The sequence below is a fragment of the Populus euphratica genome, unplaced genomic scaffold, assembly GCF_000495115.2.
Source record: "Populus euphratica unplaced genomic scaffold, PopEup_1.0 scaffold306.1, whole genome shotgun sequence".
NCBI lineage: Eukaryota > Viridiplantae > Streptophyta > Magnoliopsida > Malpighiales > Salicaceae > Populus > Populus euphratica.
Window position 1 is genome coordinate 133,423 of NW_011500191.1, and position 19,939 is coordinate 153,361.

General features: G+C 35.0%; 2 protein-coding genes across 3 annotated transcripts; both read right to left on the reverse strand.

Moving 5' to 3' along the window:
* Positions 1-127: 127 nt before the first annotated feature.
* On the reverse strand, positions 128-6,548 carry LOC105111711 (WD repeat-containing protein 91-like). 2 transcript variants are annotated; one of them, XM_011007155.1, is made up of 16 exons: positions 6,413-6,548; positions 5,896-6,301; positions 5,680-5,802; positions 5,073-5,214; positions 4,705-4,994; positions 4,069-4,127; positions 3,835-3,929; positions 3,600-3,702; positions 3,392-3,486; positions 3,252-3,314; positions 2,518-2,593; positions 2,322-2,430; positions 1,866-1,978; positions 1,570-1,628; positions 795-903; positions 128-552 (listed from the first exon to the last, which is right to left on the reverse strand). In XM_011007155.1, the coding sequence occupies exons 2-16, from the start codon at positions 6,284-6,286 to the stop codon at positions 418-420; spliced, it is 1,962 nt and encodes a 653-aa protein (XP_011005457.1). In that variant the 5' UTR covers positions 6,287-6,301; positions 6,413-6,548; the 3' UTR covers positions 128-417. The 2 variants fall into 2 exon arrangements, with proteins under 2 accessions (XP_011005457.1, XP_011005456.1); XM_011007154.1 differs by having other exon boundaries at positions 4,705-4,997.
* Positions 6,549-8,333: 1,785 nt separating this feature from the next.
* LOC105111710 (nuclear pore complex protein NUP93A-like) lies at positions 8,334-19,837 on the reverse strand. Its single transcript, XM_011007153.1, has 15 exons — positions 19,595-19,837; positions 19,096-19,187; positions 18,870-18,936; positions 18,459-18,518; positions 16,722-16,811; positions 15,393-15,662; positions 13,926-14,021; positions 13,617-13,751; positions 13,378-13,431; positions 13,184-13,267; positions 12,481-12,567; positions 11,500-12,402; positions 11,081-11,262; positions 9,760-10,051; positions 8,334-8,731 (listed from the first exon to the last, which is right to left on the reverse strand). The coding sequence occupies exons 1-15, from the start codon at positions 19,694-19,696 to the stop codon at positions 8,654-8,656; spliced, it is 2,592 nt and encodes an 863-aa protein (XP_011005455.1). The 5' UTR covers positions 19,697-19,837; the 3' UTR covers positions 8,334-8,653.
* Positions 19,838-19,939: the final 102 nt, after the last annotated feature.

Genomic DNA, 19,939 nt, shown 5'->3' on the forward strand with positions numbered 1-19,939 from the left:
CGGCAATTGATAGGCACTGCTGGTGCTTCCAAGAACTTATGACTCGTGACAGTGACACAATCTCAAGCGTGCTGATCACATATTTTAATTTACAGCTGGAAATCTAGGGGATTCTTATCAAAACAGATAGCACCTACAACTCAGGAGATCAAGTAATGTATTGAATCCGGAGAGAAATAGGAGTTACATTATGATACAAATAATTCAAAACATCACAAGGAGAAAAAATTGGAGTTGACATTATGATACAAAGAATTCAACACCAAACAACATAATCACTTTCCTTCATCATAACCTCCGCAATCATGAATCAAACCCATGACAAAACATTTGTCATGCCATAACCAGGAGTGGAATTCATGTTCATCCAACCAACCAGACAAAACACATCAAAACAGAAATAAAGATGTTAGGTATTTACAATATAGATGTCACTCGAACAGAGTTGTCAGCAGACCCAGTCAAGAAAATGGGTAAAGTTGGGTGCCAATCCACTGTTGTTATAGCTGCACTGTGTGGAAGTGTTTTAAGACCATTCATATACCCTCGAACCTGAGCCAAGTAAATAAAATGGATAAATGATTGTTATAAATCAAGTGATGCAAGGACGTCAAACTAAAATGGTCAGATTGGTAACAAGTTCAAAAAAATGATTGTGGTAGGCTGGTTAAAGGTCAGCCTTGGGGTATTGAGTGAGCAACCAAACTAAAATTGACATCACAAAGTGAAACAATTCTTTGAGTGCATATAAAGTGTGTTGTGGGTGCGGGCGGGTGTGGGGTAGAGAGCTTCACCTGATATATGGGTGCTCTTACTGAACCAGATGTTACCAATAGTTTCCTTCCATTTGCATCCAAAGCCATTTCATGTCTACAATGTTTTGAGGTCCCTGGGTCACAGAACCTACAAAATGAAATAAAATTGGAGAACTTTCTATCAAATCATAAAACCAATAAAAAGATGTGGTTACCACCCCTACAGGTCTGGCAAGAAAAAAGGAAAATAAAATGCAACAGCACGTGAAAAATCCTGTCAGGGAGGCACCAATATTGGATCATTTGGCTAAAAACACAGAATAATAAAGGGGAAGATCCAGGAATTAAATCTTCAAAAACAGGTACACACACTCACAGGCACAGAATATTAGTTGGGGATTGTTTATCTAAATTATTAAACAGCAGGTAGAAATTAGATTTTACAACATCATGTGGATATCATATTATTTTTTTCACTACTTGTATTTAATTCCAAGTATCATGTGGATATCATATTATTTTTTTCATTACTTGTATTTAATTCCAAACTTACACAACTCATTTTTGTCCTAATAAATTCGCTATGATTAGAAAACGATGGCAAGGAAACTAAGCAGTAATCAGTCAAGTGATACAACAAAAACATCCCATGACTCCTCATATTTATGGAAAAATACATATACACTAGCTAACAAATAGTGGCATAAAAGGCACGAGGAAAGATACTTCAAGACATTTCAGTTTCAAACATTGATGAAACCAATTGTTCGAAACACAACCAGCATAGTTTATCTCATGGGCAATGAAGAAGTACCTGGCGTCATTCCTCGACCAAAGGATATGACCTTGGTTTTGCAAACTCCATTCAAATATCTGACACCACCAAAAGAATTCTGTCAGGTTCTCTCGTATTTTATTGTTTATTTTATTATAATTGGAACAAAGCTATAAGGTTATTGCATTGGGCAATGGCCATGAGGCCAATAACATAGTCAGAACATGCAATTAACCATATCAACAAACACCTATAAGTAAAATCTAGTACAAATAACAACCCAGATGGCATGTAATCAATAACCAAGGTTGATATATAGGATAAATAATGATTACCTTCCCATCTGAACCCAAGCTGAAAATACTTGTCTCATCAGGTCCAAAAAGAATTGAGCTTATAGCAGTATCATGTGCAGGCCACCCAGTAATTTGTAGACCAGCAGCCATGTCTTTGGGTAGTTAAGGTGAGTGCAAACATATCTGCGTGCATGTGACAGCACACGAAACCTCAACTGCACATAAATTGGTCACCATTTCTTTTCAAGATATGACTGGGGTACCCCCAGAGTTAACAAGGCAAAGGAACAATATTGTTTTCTGGGGGAATATCACAGGGCATGTGAAAAGCTTTCCTTTTCTACAGGTTTGAATGTGCAACCTTGAAACCAGGGTTCTTTCATGCATATGTAAAGCAATAACCACTAAATTGAAATAAGGAAAATCAGAGGACCTAATATTACAAACTAAATTGAAATAAGGAAAATCAGAGGACCTAATATTACAAAAGGATACCAAAAATGTGGATCATTCCATCAGTTGCAGCAGCTGCTAAAATCTTTCCGTTGTGATTGAAGCTTAATGAAGTAATTGCCGGAGGATCTTCACCAAGAGGTAGAGCTGACTTCATTAAATTTAAATTCAGTAAGAAATAAATAAATAATGCTAAACTGCACTCAAGTACAAAGATCTAGGACAAACAAGGACATACCATTGCTCTCCATGTCTTCATGTTCCATACAGTTAATGAAGCAAATCCCAAACTTTCAATATAGTTTGAGCCATGCCTGCAAAGACAATGAGGCCCTGGTGATCCCTAGCTTAAATATGATACAGAAAGTATGTAGAAGAAATTTACATAAACATGGCTTTCTAAACGAAATTATAATCATAAACTTCTCATATACAACTCCATTGGGTAAAAATAGTTTTAGCCCATTGCACAAACTCAATTAAACATAACACTGGTAATTAGTCATGGGTACCAAACATGATAAAGAGACAATTTTAGGAGTCAAGTTGCAATTTTCACATTGCATCTGAGTTATATAAATATGGCTCTAGGTAGAAGAGGAAAATATTCATTCAACCAATCCAACTTCTGGAATAAGGCTCCCTTAACTGGAGTTGAGCATGTCTTATTTTCTGTTTTGCCTTTTTTTTCTCTCTCATCAGCAGGGATTGCTAGGTTTCTGTTTCTTCTTATATGACCCAAAAAATAAAGATGGCGCTAAAATGTGAAATAAAAAATTAAATTGCTCATAATTAAGCAAGTATGCTTGCTCAAAAAGTGAAATAAAAAGGATGTGTAGCATTTCCAACAAACAGTTCAGCTTAAATTGGTTAAACTAATCAGCTAGCAAGTAAATTACAGGAGAATTTCCATTCAAGCAAATGATTCAGTATTCAGCAACTTTTCATTCCACCAAAAATAAAGGGAAATACCTTCTAGAAGCTGCTGCAGAAACAAAAATTGGTTCTACAGGGCTGCATTTTAGATCCAGGACACTGCAGGATAACAAAAGATGTGAAGAGAAAGTTTGAAGGCAAAACATAAATGCAGATGTAGTTTTTCATGTAAGTGCCTGGGAAATGCTTCACTTGTGTTCAGATCACAGACAACTCTCTTTGCATCAACATTCCATGCTTTGATTCCTCCATCAGCGGTGCCTATGAGAAGCTTTTGTCAAAATGAACAATAGTGCTTAACAACGGAAATTTCTAATCTTCAATAATTAAACTATCATGTCTCTAATAAACCATATGTTTACTAGAAAATGGCGCTATACATACCAAGCGGTCAGATTTGCATTCCCAGTCAAGAGACATAATCTCTGCCCCACAATATATGGTTGCATTTCTTGATGCTGAAGTTGATGAGTCATATGTCCATATCCTTCATCAAAAAATGCATGGCAAGAGAAGGAAATTTCAATTGGAAGTCAACAAACAATCAAGATGTTAAACAACACATGCAATTAATCAGGTTATGCCTGGGTCTTCCTGTCACCACTCCATTAGTAAGTACCTGACTGTGCCATCAACAGAAGCACTAGCTATATTGTTGCCAGAGGCAGAAAAGCGGCAACGACTGATTGCACTTGTGTGGCCTAAAAATGTCTCCTAAAACGTCTAAAAGTCAGAAAACTATAATAAAAGGAATTAAAAAAAAAAAGTGGCAAACAACAAGGCATGAAAGAAATTATATAATAAAAAGCACAAAATTATCCACAAGCAATAAAGCCTTCATATGCATTTTCACCTGGAAGTCCACTTTCACTTCTGGGAATTCTTCTTCACCCTGCATCTGGCAACCATCATCTGTAATACCACAACCAATAATTACTGAACTAGAGAGAAGCTCAAAACAGCATCACTGGCCAATAAATTCTGGTAACAAACAAGCAATTTAAATCAGGGGAACAGAACATCTTAGCAGCCAGAAATATACAGCCCTCCGATCTAATTTTGTCAAGTATTAGAAGCATCTAATTTGTCGAGTATTAAAAGCTAAGACATAGTGTGATCCATATTTCTAGCACAAACATGTGGAAATATGTATACCCCACTCAGCGCCAAGCTTTTAATAACAACAACCTGCAAGTAAAAAATCTAACTAGTAGCATTAGTTCACTCAGTACATCACTACAATTCAATATCAGGTTGATAACATTGCATTCCATCATTTTTCCAGTAATACAGCTCGAAGTCCTCGCTCTCACTAGGCTTCATATTTAATCAAAACAAACAATGAATCTTATATTTCCCACCCTATGGATGTCTACCAGTCTGATCATTTTTGAAGAACATACTCTCCAGCATGTTTGGATATGATTGTAAGAGAGAATCTAAGCAATCATAATTCAAGAAAGAAAATTAATACAGAATTATTACCCACCTTTATAAGAGTTATCACAGTTCATATGACTGACATCACTTTTACCACTTTCAATGTCAATATCAGAAATAGAGCTTGATTCATTCCGGGGCCTGGACACATTTTTGGCAGGTTCCCCAACAGCCCGTTCCGGATTGAGCTCTCTTTCTCCTAGACCCGGGGTTGCAGGAACATCAATTTCCTTGTCACTTACAGATAAAATAAAATTTTCTTCATCCATGCCACTAGATGAAGTTATACTGTTAGCTTGTCCCGCACTTGTTCCCAATGTTGATGGAGCATTACTAGCAGTACTGAGTCCAAAAATAGTATAAACTGTCACATCAAATCAAAAAATAAACCATTGAGGGGAAGAAAACCATCCCTACCTCCTTAACCGGCATATCAAAGCCTCTTTCTCCTCCAATAAAGCCTGAAGTTGAGATAGTTTAAGATTAAGCTGCTTGATATCTTTTTTTAGATGGTTGACAGTGTTTCTATCTGCACTTATCTTCAACAGCGCAGGGATGCGTGGCTTAGTTAAGAAAAATTCTTCAAAGTTCAAACAGTAACAACACTTTATTATGAACAGAAAACCAATGCAACATTTGATCATGTAGTATTTCACGCCAAAAAGGTCACATAGCTTTCTTATAGGCTTGCAGGAAGAGGGGATAGTTCTACATAAAAGGAGTGTGTTGGTAATTTGAGGGAACTCATAACACCTCCCGCCCCCCGGTAAGATGACACAGGTTTTGCAATTGAAACTTTAAATTCACAAATCAAATGCATTATGATCCAAAAATAATTCACATATAGTGGCAACCAGCTGATGGAGAAACATTTTAGGATGTGAAGAATGGACCAGCTAAATAACACTCCATATTTCAAAATGCATCATCTTAATATGAAATGCACAGTAAATTGGTAACAATAACAAGGAAAAAGAATATTTCAGAAAGAATATCATCATAGTAATTCTACTCAAAAGGATATGAGTACCATTGAAGATCTCATTGAAAAAATTCCTTACAGACAACCGCAACCCTTCATACCATTCCTTCGAGAAATAAATCCGAAACTGAGGATCCAAGCTAGGATTCTTCAAATAAGGAATAGCTACAATACATAACCCAAATCAAAAAATAAAACAAACCCAAAATCCAAAACAGCAAACTCAACCACAAGGACAAAAGGAACCAACAAACCTACCGAACCATGGAGTCCAGTCATGCCCTTTTTGCACCAGCTCATTCCCATTGATCCCAAAAAACTCCAGAACCATATCTTTCCTCCCCGATTGAATTGCGTAAACAATATAATACCGCAAAATATAACCCTCCAATTTTAACAAAGTATCAACAAGCACATTCTCCGATAAGTTGGAAAAGCAGTGCTTAAAAAAATTAAGCAAACCCACTAATTTATCAACTTGAAATCTAGGAATGTAAATAGCAAATATCAAGTCTAACAACTTATCAACATGAAACCCTTTACCGATATCAGTGGATAATTCATTATCAAGAGCTTGTAGGGTGTTAGTAAACCCTCTAAATACAAGAAATTCTCTTACTAGCTCCTCTGCATATTGCATGTTCTCCATGTTTCTGTTCAAACCCTACACAGAAAGAAAACCCAAGACAGTTAAGATTGTAATAAAAAGAAGATTTTAAGCAATTTTAATTCAAGGAGAAGAGAGATTAGTAAGAGATAAATGGTGAATTTGTGCCTTGGAGAACTCGCAGAGGAGATCCAAAGAGAGATTAGTTTGGTAAAATGGAGCTTCGGCGCTATTATTATTATTATTATTATTATTATTACTACTATCCTTTCTTTCTTGTAATAGTCTGTTGCTAAATTTTCAGTGCTAAAGTACACTGAACTGTAGTGGACTTGTAAGAAAATAAAAACAAGGTCATGGGCCTGATTTTCATACTCGACAACTAGCATGGTGTCACCCAAGATGCCCCTGTTTCTTCTCCTTTTCTTTTTTTAATTAAATTGTATGTTTGTATTAATTGTTAATGTCTAACCAATTCTATAAACTTTAAAATTAATAAATATATAAATTTTTAATAATTTTAAAATTTATAAAACTTAAATTAATATTTTTTAAGAGACAAACTTAGAACTGATTAGTTAAATTATACTCTTTGAAACTAGCAAACTCAAGTTTTTTTAAAAAAATAAGGTATAAGATAGGCTAATTTATTTCGTAATTAATCTATATAAAACTTAAATTAATATTTTTTAAGAAACAAACTCAGAACTGATTAGTTAAACCATACTCTTTAAAACTAGCAAACTCAAGTTTTTTTTTTTTTTAAATAAAGTATAAGATAGGCTAATTTATGTCATAATTAATCTAAAAAAATAATAAAATTAATATTATTTTAAAAATAAATAAAAAACCAGCAGATTTTAACAAAGATTTAATTGAGTTTTTAGATTTTTATATGGTTATACTGAGTTAAATTTTTAATTTTTGTTAAAATTCAACTACCCAAAAGATTTCTAGATCAAAATGTGAGTTGAGGTTTTAAAAAATAGTTTTAGTAATTATTAATTCATAATTAATATTAATAATTAACGATTAAAAAACTAAAATAAAATGGTATTTTAAAAGAGGGGGGAATGCCCAAATTAGAAGCAAAAATATAATGTGTTATTGTACTGTTGGTTCATAAAATATTTATTGGTTTTCATGTACACAAATGAAGCTATAGTGATCATAGCATGTACAGCGGCTAGTTGAAAAGTTAGTCAAGCACTATTATTTAATTGAGGAAAGTATTATTATAAAACCCGGACACAAATTCACTCGGGTTCCAGTCAATGCAAATCTAGATTTGTCCAGGTTTTTTTTTTTTTTATAAAAAGAGTTTTTTTAAAATAGATAATTTACTTCACATTTTCCATTAAAACCAGAATGGACTCACTAAATAAAATCTAATTAAAAACTCGATTTTTATTATAATAATATTGTTTAAAATAAATATCTTTTTAATTAACGGTTGACCTTCATAACCGATTATGAACTTGCTCTACTCAAGTTTAACCCTGAGCCGGGTTTTATAACTTGAGAAAAAAACCAGGATGGAACTAGAAATAAAAGATTCATTCACATTACTATTTCTTTTTACATTGTCAAATGCTTTTTATATGCTATATATAGAAGTTTACTAAGCTTTTTAACCATGCAGTAAAAGCTTTATTAGTAGTTAAATTTATGTACTAGGATTTTTTTTTTTTTGTGATTTACGTGGGGTATCCGGGCCAACTTATGCGCATCACGACTAATCCCCACAGTCCACTGAACATCCTGCAAACTCAGTAAGCAGGTAAGGCACTGCGAGGGTGACAGGTGTGCATGGTGAGGTTCGAACCCAGGTACAGAGGAAGAAGACAAGCTCTAGGACCCCCCCCCCCATCTTTACAAAGTAAAAGTACAGGGGCTGACTAGAAAGGATACCTCTCTTGAAGGCGACCTGCACTTTTATGTTCAATGATTCGATCAAATTTTCCTCAAATATCTGTCATCCCCTGGTTTCAATTGCATAGGAGATAACCAACAACAGTCGATTCTCAGTGGCTTGTATATGTTCTGCAAAAATTGACAGCAAGATTCGGCTTCTCAAGAGGGAAATGGTTAATAACACAAAAAATGGCAGCATGAACTTGTTCAAAAAGATACAAAACGAAGAAGAAGAAGAAGAAGAAGAAGCATATGTAGCTCACATTTCAAAATTTAGAGCTATAGACAGGAGGATCTTCCAGATTTGAAATACAAAATTGCACAATTCATTTCGAAACAGCTGAGTTTCCTCGCCAAGTAACACTCATTTTGGTTAGATTAAAATGTTTTTGACTGTTCAAGGAGCTACATGTGTGATAACCTGAAACACTGCCTCTATCAGATCTGTCCACCTGAGGGATGAATTGCCATCGCAAAGCACCACCGTTTATTACTTCACAAACTTCGAGCAACCTTCTCATACAAATCACGAGGCCAATTCCGATTCATATTATTTGCAAGGAACTGTGTAACCTGCAAAAGGTACCAGAAAAATAATAATAACAATCACTAGGCAGCGACATTCTGTGCCTATTCTCAAAAGAACCACCACATTTTCAACGACAGTTACACTCTAAATTGACAAGATCAAAATCCAGCAATTCATTTTCACTACCAAATCATTATGCGCCTGATGGCTACTGTATGTTTTGCAAATCAAAATGATTTATAACTAGAAAAGCCCAAAGAAAACAACGAAAGACATATCAAATCATAGAAATGAGAATTGGATGCATTGGTACGCAATTGGCAGCATATATGAGTTCATATTACATCGGTGTCATGTCATCATTATTTCTGGCCCTCCATGTAATCTGTAGGAAAACTATCAAAACACATTCAAGCATTTTTCTAGATCATCATCATAATTTTTAAGGAATGGGCCTTGCTCAGTTTTCAAGTATAAAACACTTGAGGGTCTGAACTTTTTCTCACAATAGGGTGTCTCGACTATAATTTTTATCTATCGAGATTTTCATCTGTTTATAAGGACATAATCGATAAAGGCATGCTAGGAATTTGAGGATGTGTCTATTAAATGATGTCATGGTCACCAAGACCTTACAAGAAAATGAGGACTTATGTCACCATTTAAGCCAAGAAATACTTTTGCAATCCAGATTTCAAGTTTACATGTCTTTTAAACTGGGTAAAACAACACCCATATTTCATGTTCAGACTGATTAGTAAGCCAAAAGGCGTTAAATTGCTTCAAAAATTAAGATTATATGATACTATGATCCTACAAATTCTACTGTAATCGCACCAAGACTGTACCCACTCACACTCTTCTTAGCAATTCAAAAGATTTTATATGTCTAGACTATAGGATCATATGACTATGATCCAGGTTGCAGTTTTTAGCAACCTTTACTCACTATCCTTCAAACTACAAATTTTTAGTAAGCAATTTCAAAGAGATCACAAGCAGAATAGCATTTTCAAAGGAGCACCAATATCTATCAAAGAAAAAATGAGATCGCATAAATTTTCCAAAATACCTTTGCTCTCAAGGCACGAAGTGACCCATCAGAATCTGTCACATTATCCAAACATGTTAAAGCAACCTTTAAAAGGTATGGCACACAAGCCTGAACATGAAGGGATAAATTCTGAAGTGCGTCAACAGTGACATCTGGCACTCGTGGATCCAATGGAAGAAAATGAAGTTTGGCAAGCTCCCTTAAAGCATCAAGATAGTGACCCATTCTCGCCAACTTGTGAACAGATAATGTTGCCTCAAGCTGTCTCAATACTGTTTCTTGCTCTATGACATGACCTCTTTCTTGAAAACTGGGTAACATAACCGAATGATTGAGTTCAGGAAAACTATAGAGAAGATATAAAAAGAATAAATAACACTGATATTGAAAACTATAAAGGCCCTAGAGAAGGGATGTTAAAAACTCAGAGGAACTTGTTTTGCAAACTTCAGTAACCTTGTCAATTTGTTAGAATCCCAACAGTTCAGAATTCATTGATTTCAGAAAAAGTTCCAAGCTTGAGTTGATGGCAAGGATAAAGTTCAAGATGTGAGAAGCCAGCACCATCAACAATGTTCAACAATATGAAACCATCATGCAAGTAAATAATCTACATGATGGCGTGAAATGAGTGCAAAAATATGGGTGAAAGACGTGATAGCACTTTGAAGAATTCAGAAAATTGATACACATTTCAGTACTAACTTATGACATGTTAACAAATGAAGTACTCAACATAGATTAGGTTATCACCAACAACTTGAATTTCAAGAACAGCAGTTAGAGATTTCTCTTGTCAATTACAATTTAATCTCAAATTTAAAAATTTAAAAATTTTGCAGGCAACATTCACAATAGAAACCATGAAATTGAAGCTCCTAGTGCTTCCGAAAGTTGCTTTCAGTTCAATTATATAAATGTTAGAGAATAATATAAATCATATCTTGAGATCTTATTTAATAGCTTAAGCTATTAGGTTGAGATGGTTCTTTGACATGGTATTAGAGTCTTGATGACTAAGTGGTCATGAGTTCAAATCTCACCCGTCTCATTTATTTGATAAAAATCAAGCACAAAATAATGTGAGTCTGTGCAAGTTTCAAGCTCAAAAGTCTTTCACTTAAAAAGGTTTATTAAAGAATAATATAAATTATATCTTGTGACTATAAATTATATCTTGTGACCTCATCTAATAGTTTAAGCTATTGGATTGAGATAGTTCTTTGATAATAAATGCTTCGAGCACTTGTAATCTAGTAAAAAATAGCAAAAGCAAACTATCATACTTAACTTAGCAATGCTAAAAAAGGAGCCAAGGAAAACACATGATCATAATTACCTTTCATTAGGATAATACTTAAATGTCTCCAGAATCTCATTGCCAGAATTAACAAGACCAGCAGTCCAGCTCTCACCATCCAATCTACCACGTGATAGTGCACAAATTGCTTCAGACAAGCACTTATTGATTGTATCTAAAGCCATAGAGAATGCCCCAACTCTCTTCTGAATTTCTATGGACTGGATTTTGGCAATCAGATCAGGGCAGATCAACAATGAGAAAATGTGAGGCAAAAGAGCAATATGGAGGTAAAAAAATCAGCTAGTCACTATATTGCTTTACCAAGAGGTAGATAAACATTTCTGGAGAAATAGAGATGCATAACTAGAGAAAAAATGTGAAGACTCCCTGAAGAACTCCAAAAAGGAATGATTTCCAAACCAAGAGAGTCAAAAGGCAAGGAGAGGAAAATTAACCTTTTCATCTAGTCCCGCTTGTTGACACTTGCGAGCAGCTTCAAGTAGAAATTGCTGTCTTTCTTTAGAATCAGTCAAAAATCGTGCCAATTCACCTTCTTCTCCAGCACCTCTTGGACCCAGTATAAGATGAATACCACCATCCCTTAGCAATAGCTCAGTGAGGAGTTGCTTCAACATCATGCTTCTCTGCCCCTGCTGATCAATATTACCTCTCCCAGTCCATGATGCTTCTCCACCACCTACTGTAGCTGCAGCTTGGGCATAATATTCTAGTGCCATTGAGAGATTTCCATGACGTAAATATGCAGATCCATACTGCCTAATTATGCTAGAGACCTCTGCATGAGCATCCATTACCCCGAGTTTTTGCCCAGCTCCAGCACCTTCAGTAAGAACCCCATGGTCTGCTAGTGCGATTGATACATGGACTGCGTTGATATTGTATCCTTCATCTGCAGCTTCCTTAGACAAATATAAGATAGCTGGTAGCATCTGGATGCTTAATAGTAACACATAAGGGTATACAAGAGGGTCTTTCCCATTTTTAGTATAATATGATGGCTCAAATTTATTCAAGTATGCCTGCAAATCCTCCAAACTGTATGGTACCAAGCTTTCATTCAGGACCTGAGATGAGGTCCCGCCATGGTACTCTTGTACAGCTGATAATTTGAACCACAGGAAATCCTCTATAGTATTGAAAAGGGTTGGCAGATCTCTCAGCAGGTGGTCAATTTGCCTGCGAGAACCAGATACTATAGCATAGAGCAACAACTTTTTCTTGTCATATGCAGCTCGACCCACCCGATCACCCATTCGTAACATTTTTTCACATTCTTCTGAAGCAGCAGCTGCAATATCCGCAGGCACCATACCTCCAGAGTTAAGCCACTCCATGAGCTGTGAAGGGAAAGCTAATGATGGAGGCTGCTTATAAAGTATATAATTTTTTTATCTTAAGCAGAGAAAAATCAGTACCATAGGAGCAAATTGGTGTGAAGCACGGGAAGACAGGGCAACAGTTCTTGCTTCCTCATAATACCCAGTTCTCAAGCAAATATAGATCTGTTGAAAACACAAAAATAAGATTTAGAATAGAAACACAGATTTTTTAGATAGAAAGATTATGAAAGACAATTGTTCAGTACTGTGCTAGACACACAACTGGTTTGTTGTTATAGCAGAAAATAAATTTAGTATCCTGCTATTTTGGTTTGTCAAAATAGATTCAAAAAGAATTCAACATTCTGCTGAATGACTTGACCCAAATTAATGAATATAACTAAATGATACAGACGCATGCATGCACTCTATATTAATTATTTTTCTTGCTTCTGAAATTATCCTAACTACCACTGCTAGGGTTGTTGTTGTTTTCAGTTAGATAAATTATAGGAACAACCCCCATAAATTTTAGCCATGGGAGGTCTCTCTAAAACAAGATAGTATAGATATTAGTGGTGTGCAATTTCAAATAAAATGGGCGTGGTCACGTAATTAAGAGAGCAAAGCACAAAGGTTACTATCTTACAGATGAATGGTGGTTCCTACTTTATTGACCCTTTAAACAATGCCCTCTGGCTTTCACATAATAAGCATTCAGGAGACCAAAAACCATTAAAAGCATTCCCAAGCAAAATTCAAGTGTAACAAGGCCCTAAAATAAGAATTTATCAATGACCTGCTGCCAAGTGGTATCAACTGGAGGCTGCCTATGAGTATCACCTGCATCAAAATCCAGAACTCCATAATCCCTTAACCGAATCTGCACGGAAAGATAAGAAGAACAAGAAAAATATGATTTCACGTAAAAGAAAAATGTCAATGAACAAGTCCAGGCAAGCAAGTTCAAGTTGAATAGCAATATTAACAAACCCGAAGAAATGCACGAACTCTTTGTAGATTCCCAACAGCTCCACCAAGAGCAGCCTGACATGAGAACAGAAAAATCATGAATAGTAATCAACACTACCAAGCAACAATTTGTTTGAAGCAAAGAACAAAGGTAGCGGCAGTGAACAAAAAGACTATCAGTACACATATATTAGCATTTATGACATTCTGAAAAATAATAGGTTATCCACAAAATAAGAAGATACTGAAAGAATTACTACCTGTGCTGAATGATTTTGTATTGTATCCACGATGTATTTTTCATGGCCCCATTCAAGATGGCGCCTTGCACCAATAACTAATGACATTTTTCTTGAAACGATCGGTTGCATGGTTGTATTTTCACCCACCAATGTCTGTCAAAGTATACATACATACATATATATTTATAGATGGAAAATAATACTTTTAAATGCTTACTGTATTTATCAATATAAAAAAAATTGTTCATTAGACTGAACTTAAAAAACTCTATAATGGTTCCTCTAGAATCTATTTCAGGAAAAAAAGGAAAAAAATAAAAAGTATACCTGAACAAGGTGCCATATCTTTTGCATGTTAACAGATTTTCCACCAGATACTTCAACACCTAAGCTTTCATAAGCACCTTTGAAAGCTGTTGCAGGCTACAGGAATAGCAAACAGGAAATAAAATATACATATATCAATAGCATCAAGTTAAGAGAACCTAAACACAAGAGAAGATGGCACAAAAGTATAATGTCCTTTGAAGATCTTACTTCCTAGCAATGTAGGTTACATATGACAGCTTGAAGAAACATATTATCAGGGCATATGGGCATGGCTAACATCCCATTAGATTTGAGGGTCATCCTATAATTTTCAAATTCTTCAGGAAATTAAGCGGCTCAGTAAGCAATCATTCCAAGTCCTGATGAAAAATTCACCCTCAAAGAACTTGGAAGCCAGAAAGGTGGGTGCTTGTGCACTTTGTTTAAACTAGGCATTTGTAAGCGATTACCTGTCCTTGGCTACCTGGCTATGAAATGCCTCATAACAATGCATACTAAAAGAAGTTAGTACATGGCTGTAACTCTTACTTAAAGAGGACAGAGGAGAAATGTCTAATCTTTTGTGATCTATGCATGTTGCAAAATGCCATACCCCTAAGATGTGAGACGCGTCCCCTCTCAGGCATAATGCCTCATAATCTTAGTGACTGAATCTCAAGTCTCAGCCACTTCCTTGGAAATATAGCCCTTACCCCTATCCTTTCAGATTATGTGATGCTTCCTAACATGATTCTAGTATATTGATATTTAGAACAAAAGCAAACTTACCAATTGTGTATTTGAGGTAATACTGACCCAATCACGCATCAAAAGTGAGCATTGGACAAATATAATTCAACAAAAAATGCATCTCTAACCCTCGATGCTAGTCTATCTATTTATGGTATTTAAAAAACAATTCTATAATATAGTTGTTGTTCAATAAGCTCCCAATAAGCATCAAGTCAATCTACCCCATTGAATCCCTAGATTTGGACTACCAAATATTTTTTATATATATATATATAATGATTGTCACCCATGGTACAAGGATATAGCTTATAGATTTCTGAAGAATATTTTGATGTGATGATTAAAAAATGAGAGAACAAAAAGGACAGTTCTAGCTCAATATGCTGCACCTTGACAATTAAATGCACGATGCTGTTGTCGATGCTTTTCAACCAGTGATTATCAAAACACTGTATATAAACCTTGATTATTTGCTGTTTGTCCCAGGTCTTCCTTTTGCCAAATCCATGAGATGCGAGCAGTGACTATTACTGAAAAGGATACTCTTTCTATTATCTAGTAGATATATTCTCCACTCTGACACTTGTGGTACATTTCAAAGATAAAGTTGCTATCAAATCTTTTGATTTTCTAGTTTTCCCTAGTCTGTAGCTACTCAAGAAATAGATTTCTTTCAACAAGATGTAGAAACAAGTTTTAATAGAGAAAATGGGCAAACAAAACCAGCCTTACCTTGAATTGTGAGCCATGCTCTCGTGCATGGTTCAGATTCTTCACAACCTCAGCACAGGCAGAAGCTTTTTTCTCCACAATTGGTTTGTTAGCTAAAGGTACAATTTCCATGCCAGATGAACCAGAAGAAGCATGAGGGCTGAAAGCCAGAGAAGCTAGTTGACCAGAACGAGTACCTTCAGTACTTGAATCAACTATGTTAGTCCTGGGCAATGATGAAATTCGGCTCAAGCTCTGAAGAAAGTCACGTCTTTCCTTTTGCCAATCCTCCTGCAATATATCAACTTTGACTCATCAACCATAGTAAAAACACAGTGAGCATAGAAACCTCTAAGAAAACTTCAATGCCTCTTTTGGTTCTTAAATCCAAAACTGCATGCCTTTAAATGACCAAACTAGCTCTGAAAAATCATTTATTTACTAATTTTCCACCCTCCACAATCTGTCTGTGCCAAGCCTTAGCCACAAGGCAGGCATAATAATCAGAACAGATTTCACAGAGAGACAAAATCAAGGAAATGGAACATCATTAAACATCATAAATTTAGATTTGACTAGTTAATCTTCTTAACCAGTTGCAGATGTGTGAGTTTTTGAATAACATCATTTTCACGGAAGTCTAAACAGAATGAACAACCATTCACTAAAACATAACTAAGAAGCACTCAAACAGGACATCACAACCACTAAAATCCCTGCCTTTGTCCTATATCAAAGGTAGATCATCATACCACAATTTACCACTTCATGTTTTATATTACAGCGGTTGTGATTTTTAAGTTTTTACTAGAAGCAACCAAGTTAGTTATGACATTTTTTAACTTCTTAAAACATAATTGCTTAAAAGTAAAATGCTATTTTTTTATTTTATTTTTTTTGCAACTGACAAGGTTAAGAGCAAAGTATATATTACTAGGTTTAATTTCCATAATGGTCCATGTCGCTCTTTAAAGTTCAAAAAGTTGCATAGTAACCCCTAAAGTTGTCACTTTGCTTAACTGTGGTCCTATCCATTCAAACAGATAGTAAAAAGGATGGAAATTTAGAGGGTAATTATGCCAAGCAAGCATTAAATTTATTTTACGTTGAATTCCATATTCATTCTGGGTGGATTAGTCTACATTGCAAGAAGGCTATTGTATGTGTGTAATATTGCAGCTTTAAAAATTTTATAAGTAAACCATTACGAAAAGAATAGGGACTAAAAGTCACTTAACATATAAAAATGGTTAGCAAGAAGCCATAAGCTGTGATTGATTTAGCAGCATATATACGATGGCAATAAATAAATTATACCAACAGTTCAAATACATGCTGTATGGCACTAACCTCCAAAACTCTCATCATGTAATCATTAAAACTTCTTACATTATCCTTCTGAGCTTCCTGGATTGCGGATACCATTGCCATTTCATGAAACTATGGACAAAAATTACATGGTGTAACCATAAACCAGTAACAACCACTTTTTAGGAAGCAAAAGCATCCATCTAAATAGCAGGAGGTAACTACTTGAGACAAAACAGAGTTGCACGACCAAACGAGGAAATATTGTGTAAGATATTAAAGCATTTATCAGTCAATTGAATGTACCACAATCATCCATATATGTAATTGAAAACGACAAAACTCATAAAACAAGAGAGAATTACCACCATTATTGAAAGTTCCAGTTCAGTAGTTCCAAACAAATAGATGGTAAAAACAAAACTACGCTATTATATATAGACACATTAGCACCAGATTAAAGATTAGAAGAGCTTCCTTTCCCTAACTTGAACATAAAAGGAAGAATGTTTTTAGGACAATTCATGAAGCTTTAAGAAAAATATTTTAGGACAATTGATGAAGTTTTTCTTCCTAAATCTTTTCCCTTCCTAACAGACATGAAGCTTAAACAACATGTTGTTTGTTCCATTAGAATGGTTTGAGATTTGCAAGAAATTTTGGCCACATCTGTTAGGCATTTAAAGAGCATGTTCCAAATGTAACTTTTGATTGACCTTCAGCCACTTCTACACAAGAATTTTGGGAAGTTTTCATACATGTAAAACCATAGTGAAAGAAAATGAAATCATCATGCATTGATGAAACAAAAAGGAAGATTGTCAATTTGATGGCTATTTTTGAAAGTCATCTTTTTAAGCAATCTCAGAATGTAATCATTTCTGGGGAAAGAAAACCATTCTTCTTTTCAGAAAAATGAACTCAGTTAGAAAAAATATAGTTTATAACAAAAACTAAAATTCAATTTCAAGTTTTTTGTAACTTCAATATTAGTACATGAGCACTTCCATCAACCAGCAATCAGTATGATTATGTGTTTATGTTTCAAGGTCTTTGTAATTTCAATACTAGTACATGAGCACTTCTTGTTGGGGAATCCGGACTGGTGATGTATTGATATTTGCTCATAGAAGACTAAGCACACTGACACAATATTTAACGTGGTTCGGCAAATCGCCTACATCCACAGGAAAGTTAATATTATTAGAGATAGAGAAAGGATACAAAACACATGCATGGAGGAGAAGGATTATATCCACTCAAACTCAACTCCTAGCTCATACACACTATTGCATATGGCAATAGGGGCAACAACTCCTCTTTCTCTCTTCTTCTCTTCACTCTTTACACTCTCTCTCACACTCTCCAAAATCATGCCTCTTTTATAGGCAAATATGGTGAGCTCCTCCAGCACATTTGTCAACATGGAGGAGACAATAAAGCCATAAAACATGGCATGAATTATGCCATAATTTATGCTTCCACTTGTACAAGATGAAATGGAGTAGTTGCCACAATAATGGCAATTTCCTAACACTTCCATCAATCAGCAAACAGTATGATTATGTGTTTATGTTTTAGTTATTCGGTACAAATAATAGCTAAGTTTAACAGAGCATGTCAACTACACATTTGAGCAGTCAACAGAATAGCAGCGTGAAATATTCTCAAGCCAGCAAAAACCTATCATAGAGTTAAGGAACTAAAGAAACAAAGAAAATAATCACAGCTATTATCATAGATCTGTTGCTCAGATCATAAAAAAGCAGCAAAAATTACCTGTTGAAGATACTCTTCAACACTTGTAGCCTCGGCAGGAAACACATCCTCAAATGTTGTCTAGGAATAGAAAAGGCAGGTGTAACAAATAATGAAATTCCAATTGTGAACCATGAATATTACATTGAAGCAAAAGAAACAGGAACTTCAAAAGAAGAAAACACGTCACTACCCCAAACATAAAATCAAAACGGTAGCCTAAAGCAAGTTCAGCGTGGTCACAAAAGCAAGGCATTATTAACAAACTACCAATCAAATTTTAATTTCATTCAACACATCATAAAAAATTGTTTTTCAACAAACCTTTGGAGTCTATAGTCATTTATCAACTGTTTGATAAAGTAAATTTGCACGACTGTGTCCCACAAGGCAAGCTTATACTCATTAATTAAAACATAAGCTAAATTTCACCTTCAATTCAAAAGACTTTAGATCTCGTGCAAGATGGTCGGCATTTATTCCTTCACGTGCAAGAAGCCTGTGAATGCATAAAACAACACAAACAAACCCCACCCCTTCAAGATTCTTCTTACTCGCAAGATTCCAATCAATGCCACCTTTAATAGGCATGACATCATAGAAAACACTACTTAAACAGTAACAGAGAGAAATTGAGAAAGTGATTGAAACAACCAACCTTGTAGCGGCAATAGATTGCGAAGTAGCCTCGGGTCTTATGGCTTTAGCCTTGAGCTTCTTCGATAATGCTTCTAATTGATCTAAGTTCCTCTAAAACATACAGAAAAACATTATAAACTCACTAAATTAGTACAAAACGACAAAATGAACTGATTCCAACGGTCAAAAAATTAATTGAGTAATAATAACAATAATAATAGATAAAAAAAAAGTACTATAATGAAATTGAAAGCAAAAGCAAGCAATTTCTTTTGAAATGAAAGTATATTCTTTAAAATCGGATACTAAAAAGAAAGAAAGAAAAGTTCAGAATGTTTAATAAATCAAGCTTTCAATTTATTTATTTTTGTTAACAAAGAGAGAAGAACCGATGGATTAACAATGACTAAAACTAAAAGTATACATCCTCAGTTTTTGAAAATTGCCATCGCGTTTTCTCGAGAAACAAACAGAAAAGAAAAAAGGAGAGTGCGAGAGAGGACAAAAAACAAAAAAACCTGAAGAGGAGGGAATTGAGGGGAAGGAGCAGCTTGTTCGAGAAGTTTCGTGGAGGAGTGGAGTAGATCGGTCCAGTTACTCATGTCCTGTTCGCTTGCCATTTCTACTCGTTCTCTCTCCGATGGCGCTTCTCTTCTTCTTAGTTTTTCTTTTTTTCCAGAGAAACGAGAGGGAAAAGGGTTTTAGCTTAGCTTGTTTTAAATTTAAATAATTAAATTAAAAGCACTAATTTTTCAAAAACTACGGCTTTTCTCTAGAGCTAAAAAGCCTACAATAGTATCGAGTTAATCAAGAAGACTCGAGAGTGTAAAAAAGAAGGTAGTTGAATTCGGTTCGGGTACGTG

What these genes read in the sequence shown, in the direction of transcription:
- LOC105111711 (XM_011007154.1), bottom strand. Translation starts at nt 6,286, where the DNA reads ATGGAGAACATGCAATATGCAGAGGAGCTAGTAAGAGAATTTCTTGTA. An exon ending in ACAAGTGAAGCATTTCCCAG is followed by an intron (nt 3,315 to 3,391) that starts GCACTTACATGA and finishes GTTATCCTGCAG; the next exon opens with TGTCCTGGATCTAAAATGCA. An exon ending in TGGAATGATCCACATTTTTG is followed by an intron (nt 1,979 to 2,321) that starts GTATCCTTTTGT and finishes AACTACCCAAAG; the next exon opens with ACATGGCTGCTGGTCTACAA.
- LOC105111710 (XM_011007153.1), bottom strand. Translation starts at nt 19,696, where the DNA reads ATGGCAAGCGAACAGGACATGAGTAACTGGACCGATCTACTCCACTCC. An exon ending in CACACCAATTTGCTCCTATG is followed by an intron (nt 12,403 to 12,480) that starts GTACTGATTTTT and finishes TTCCCTTCACAG; the next exon opens with CTCATGGAGTGGCTTAACTC. An exon ending in TTCGTGCCTTGAGAGCAAAG is followed by an intron (nt 8,732 to 9,759) that starts GTATTTTGGAAA and finishes TACCTTTTGCAG; the next exon opens with GTTACACAGTTCCTTGCAAA.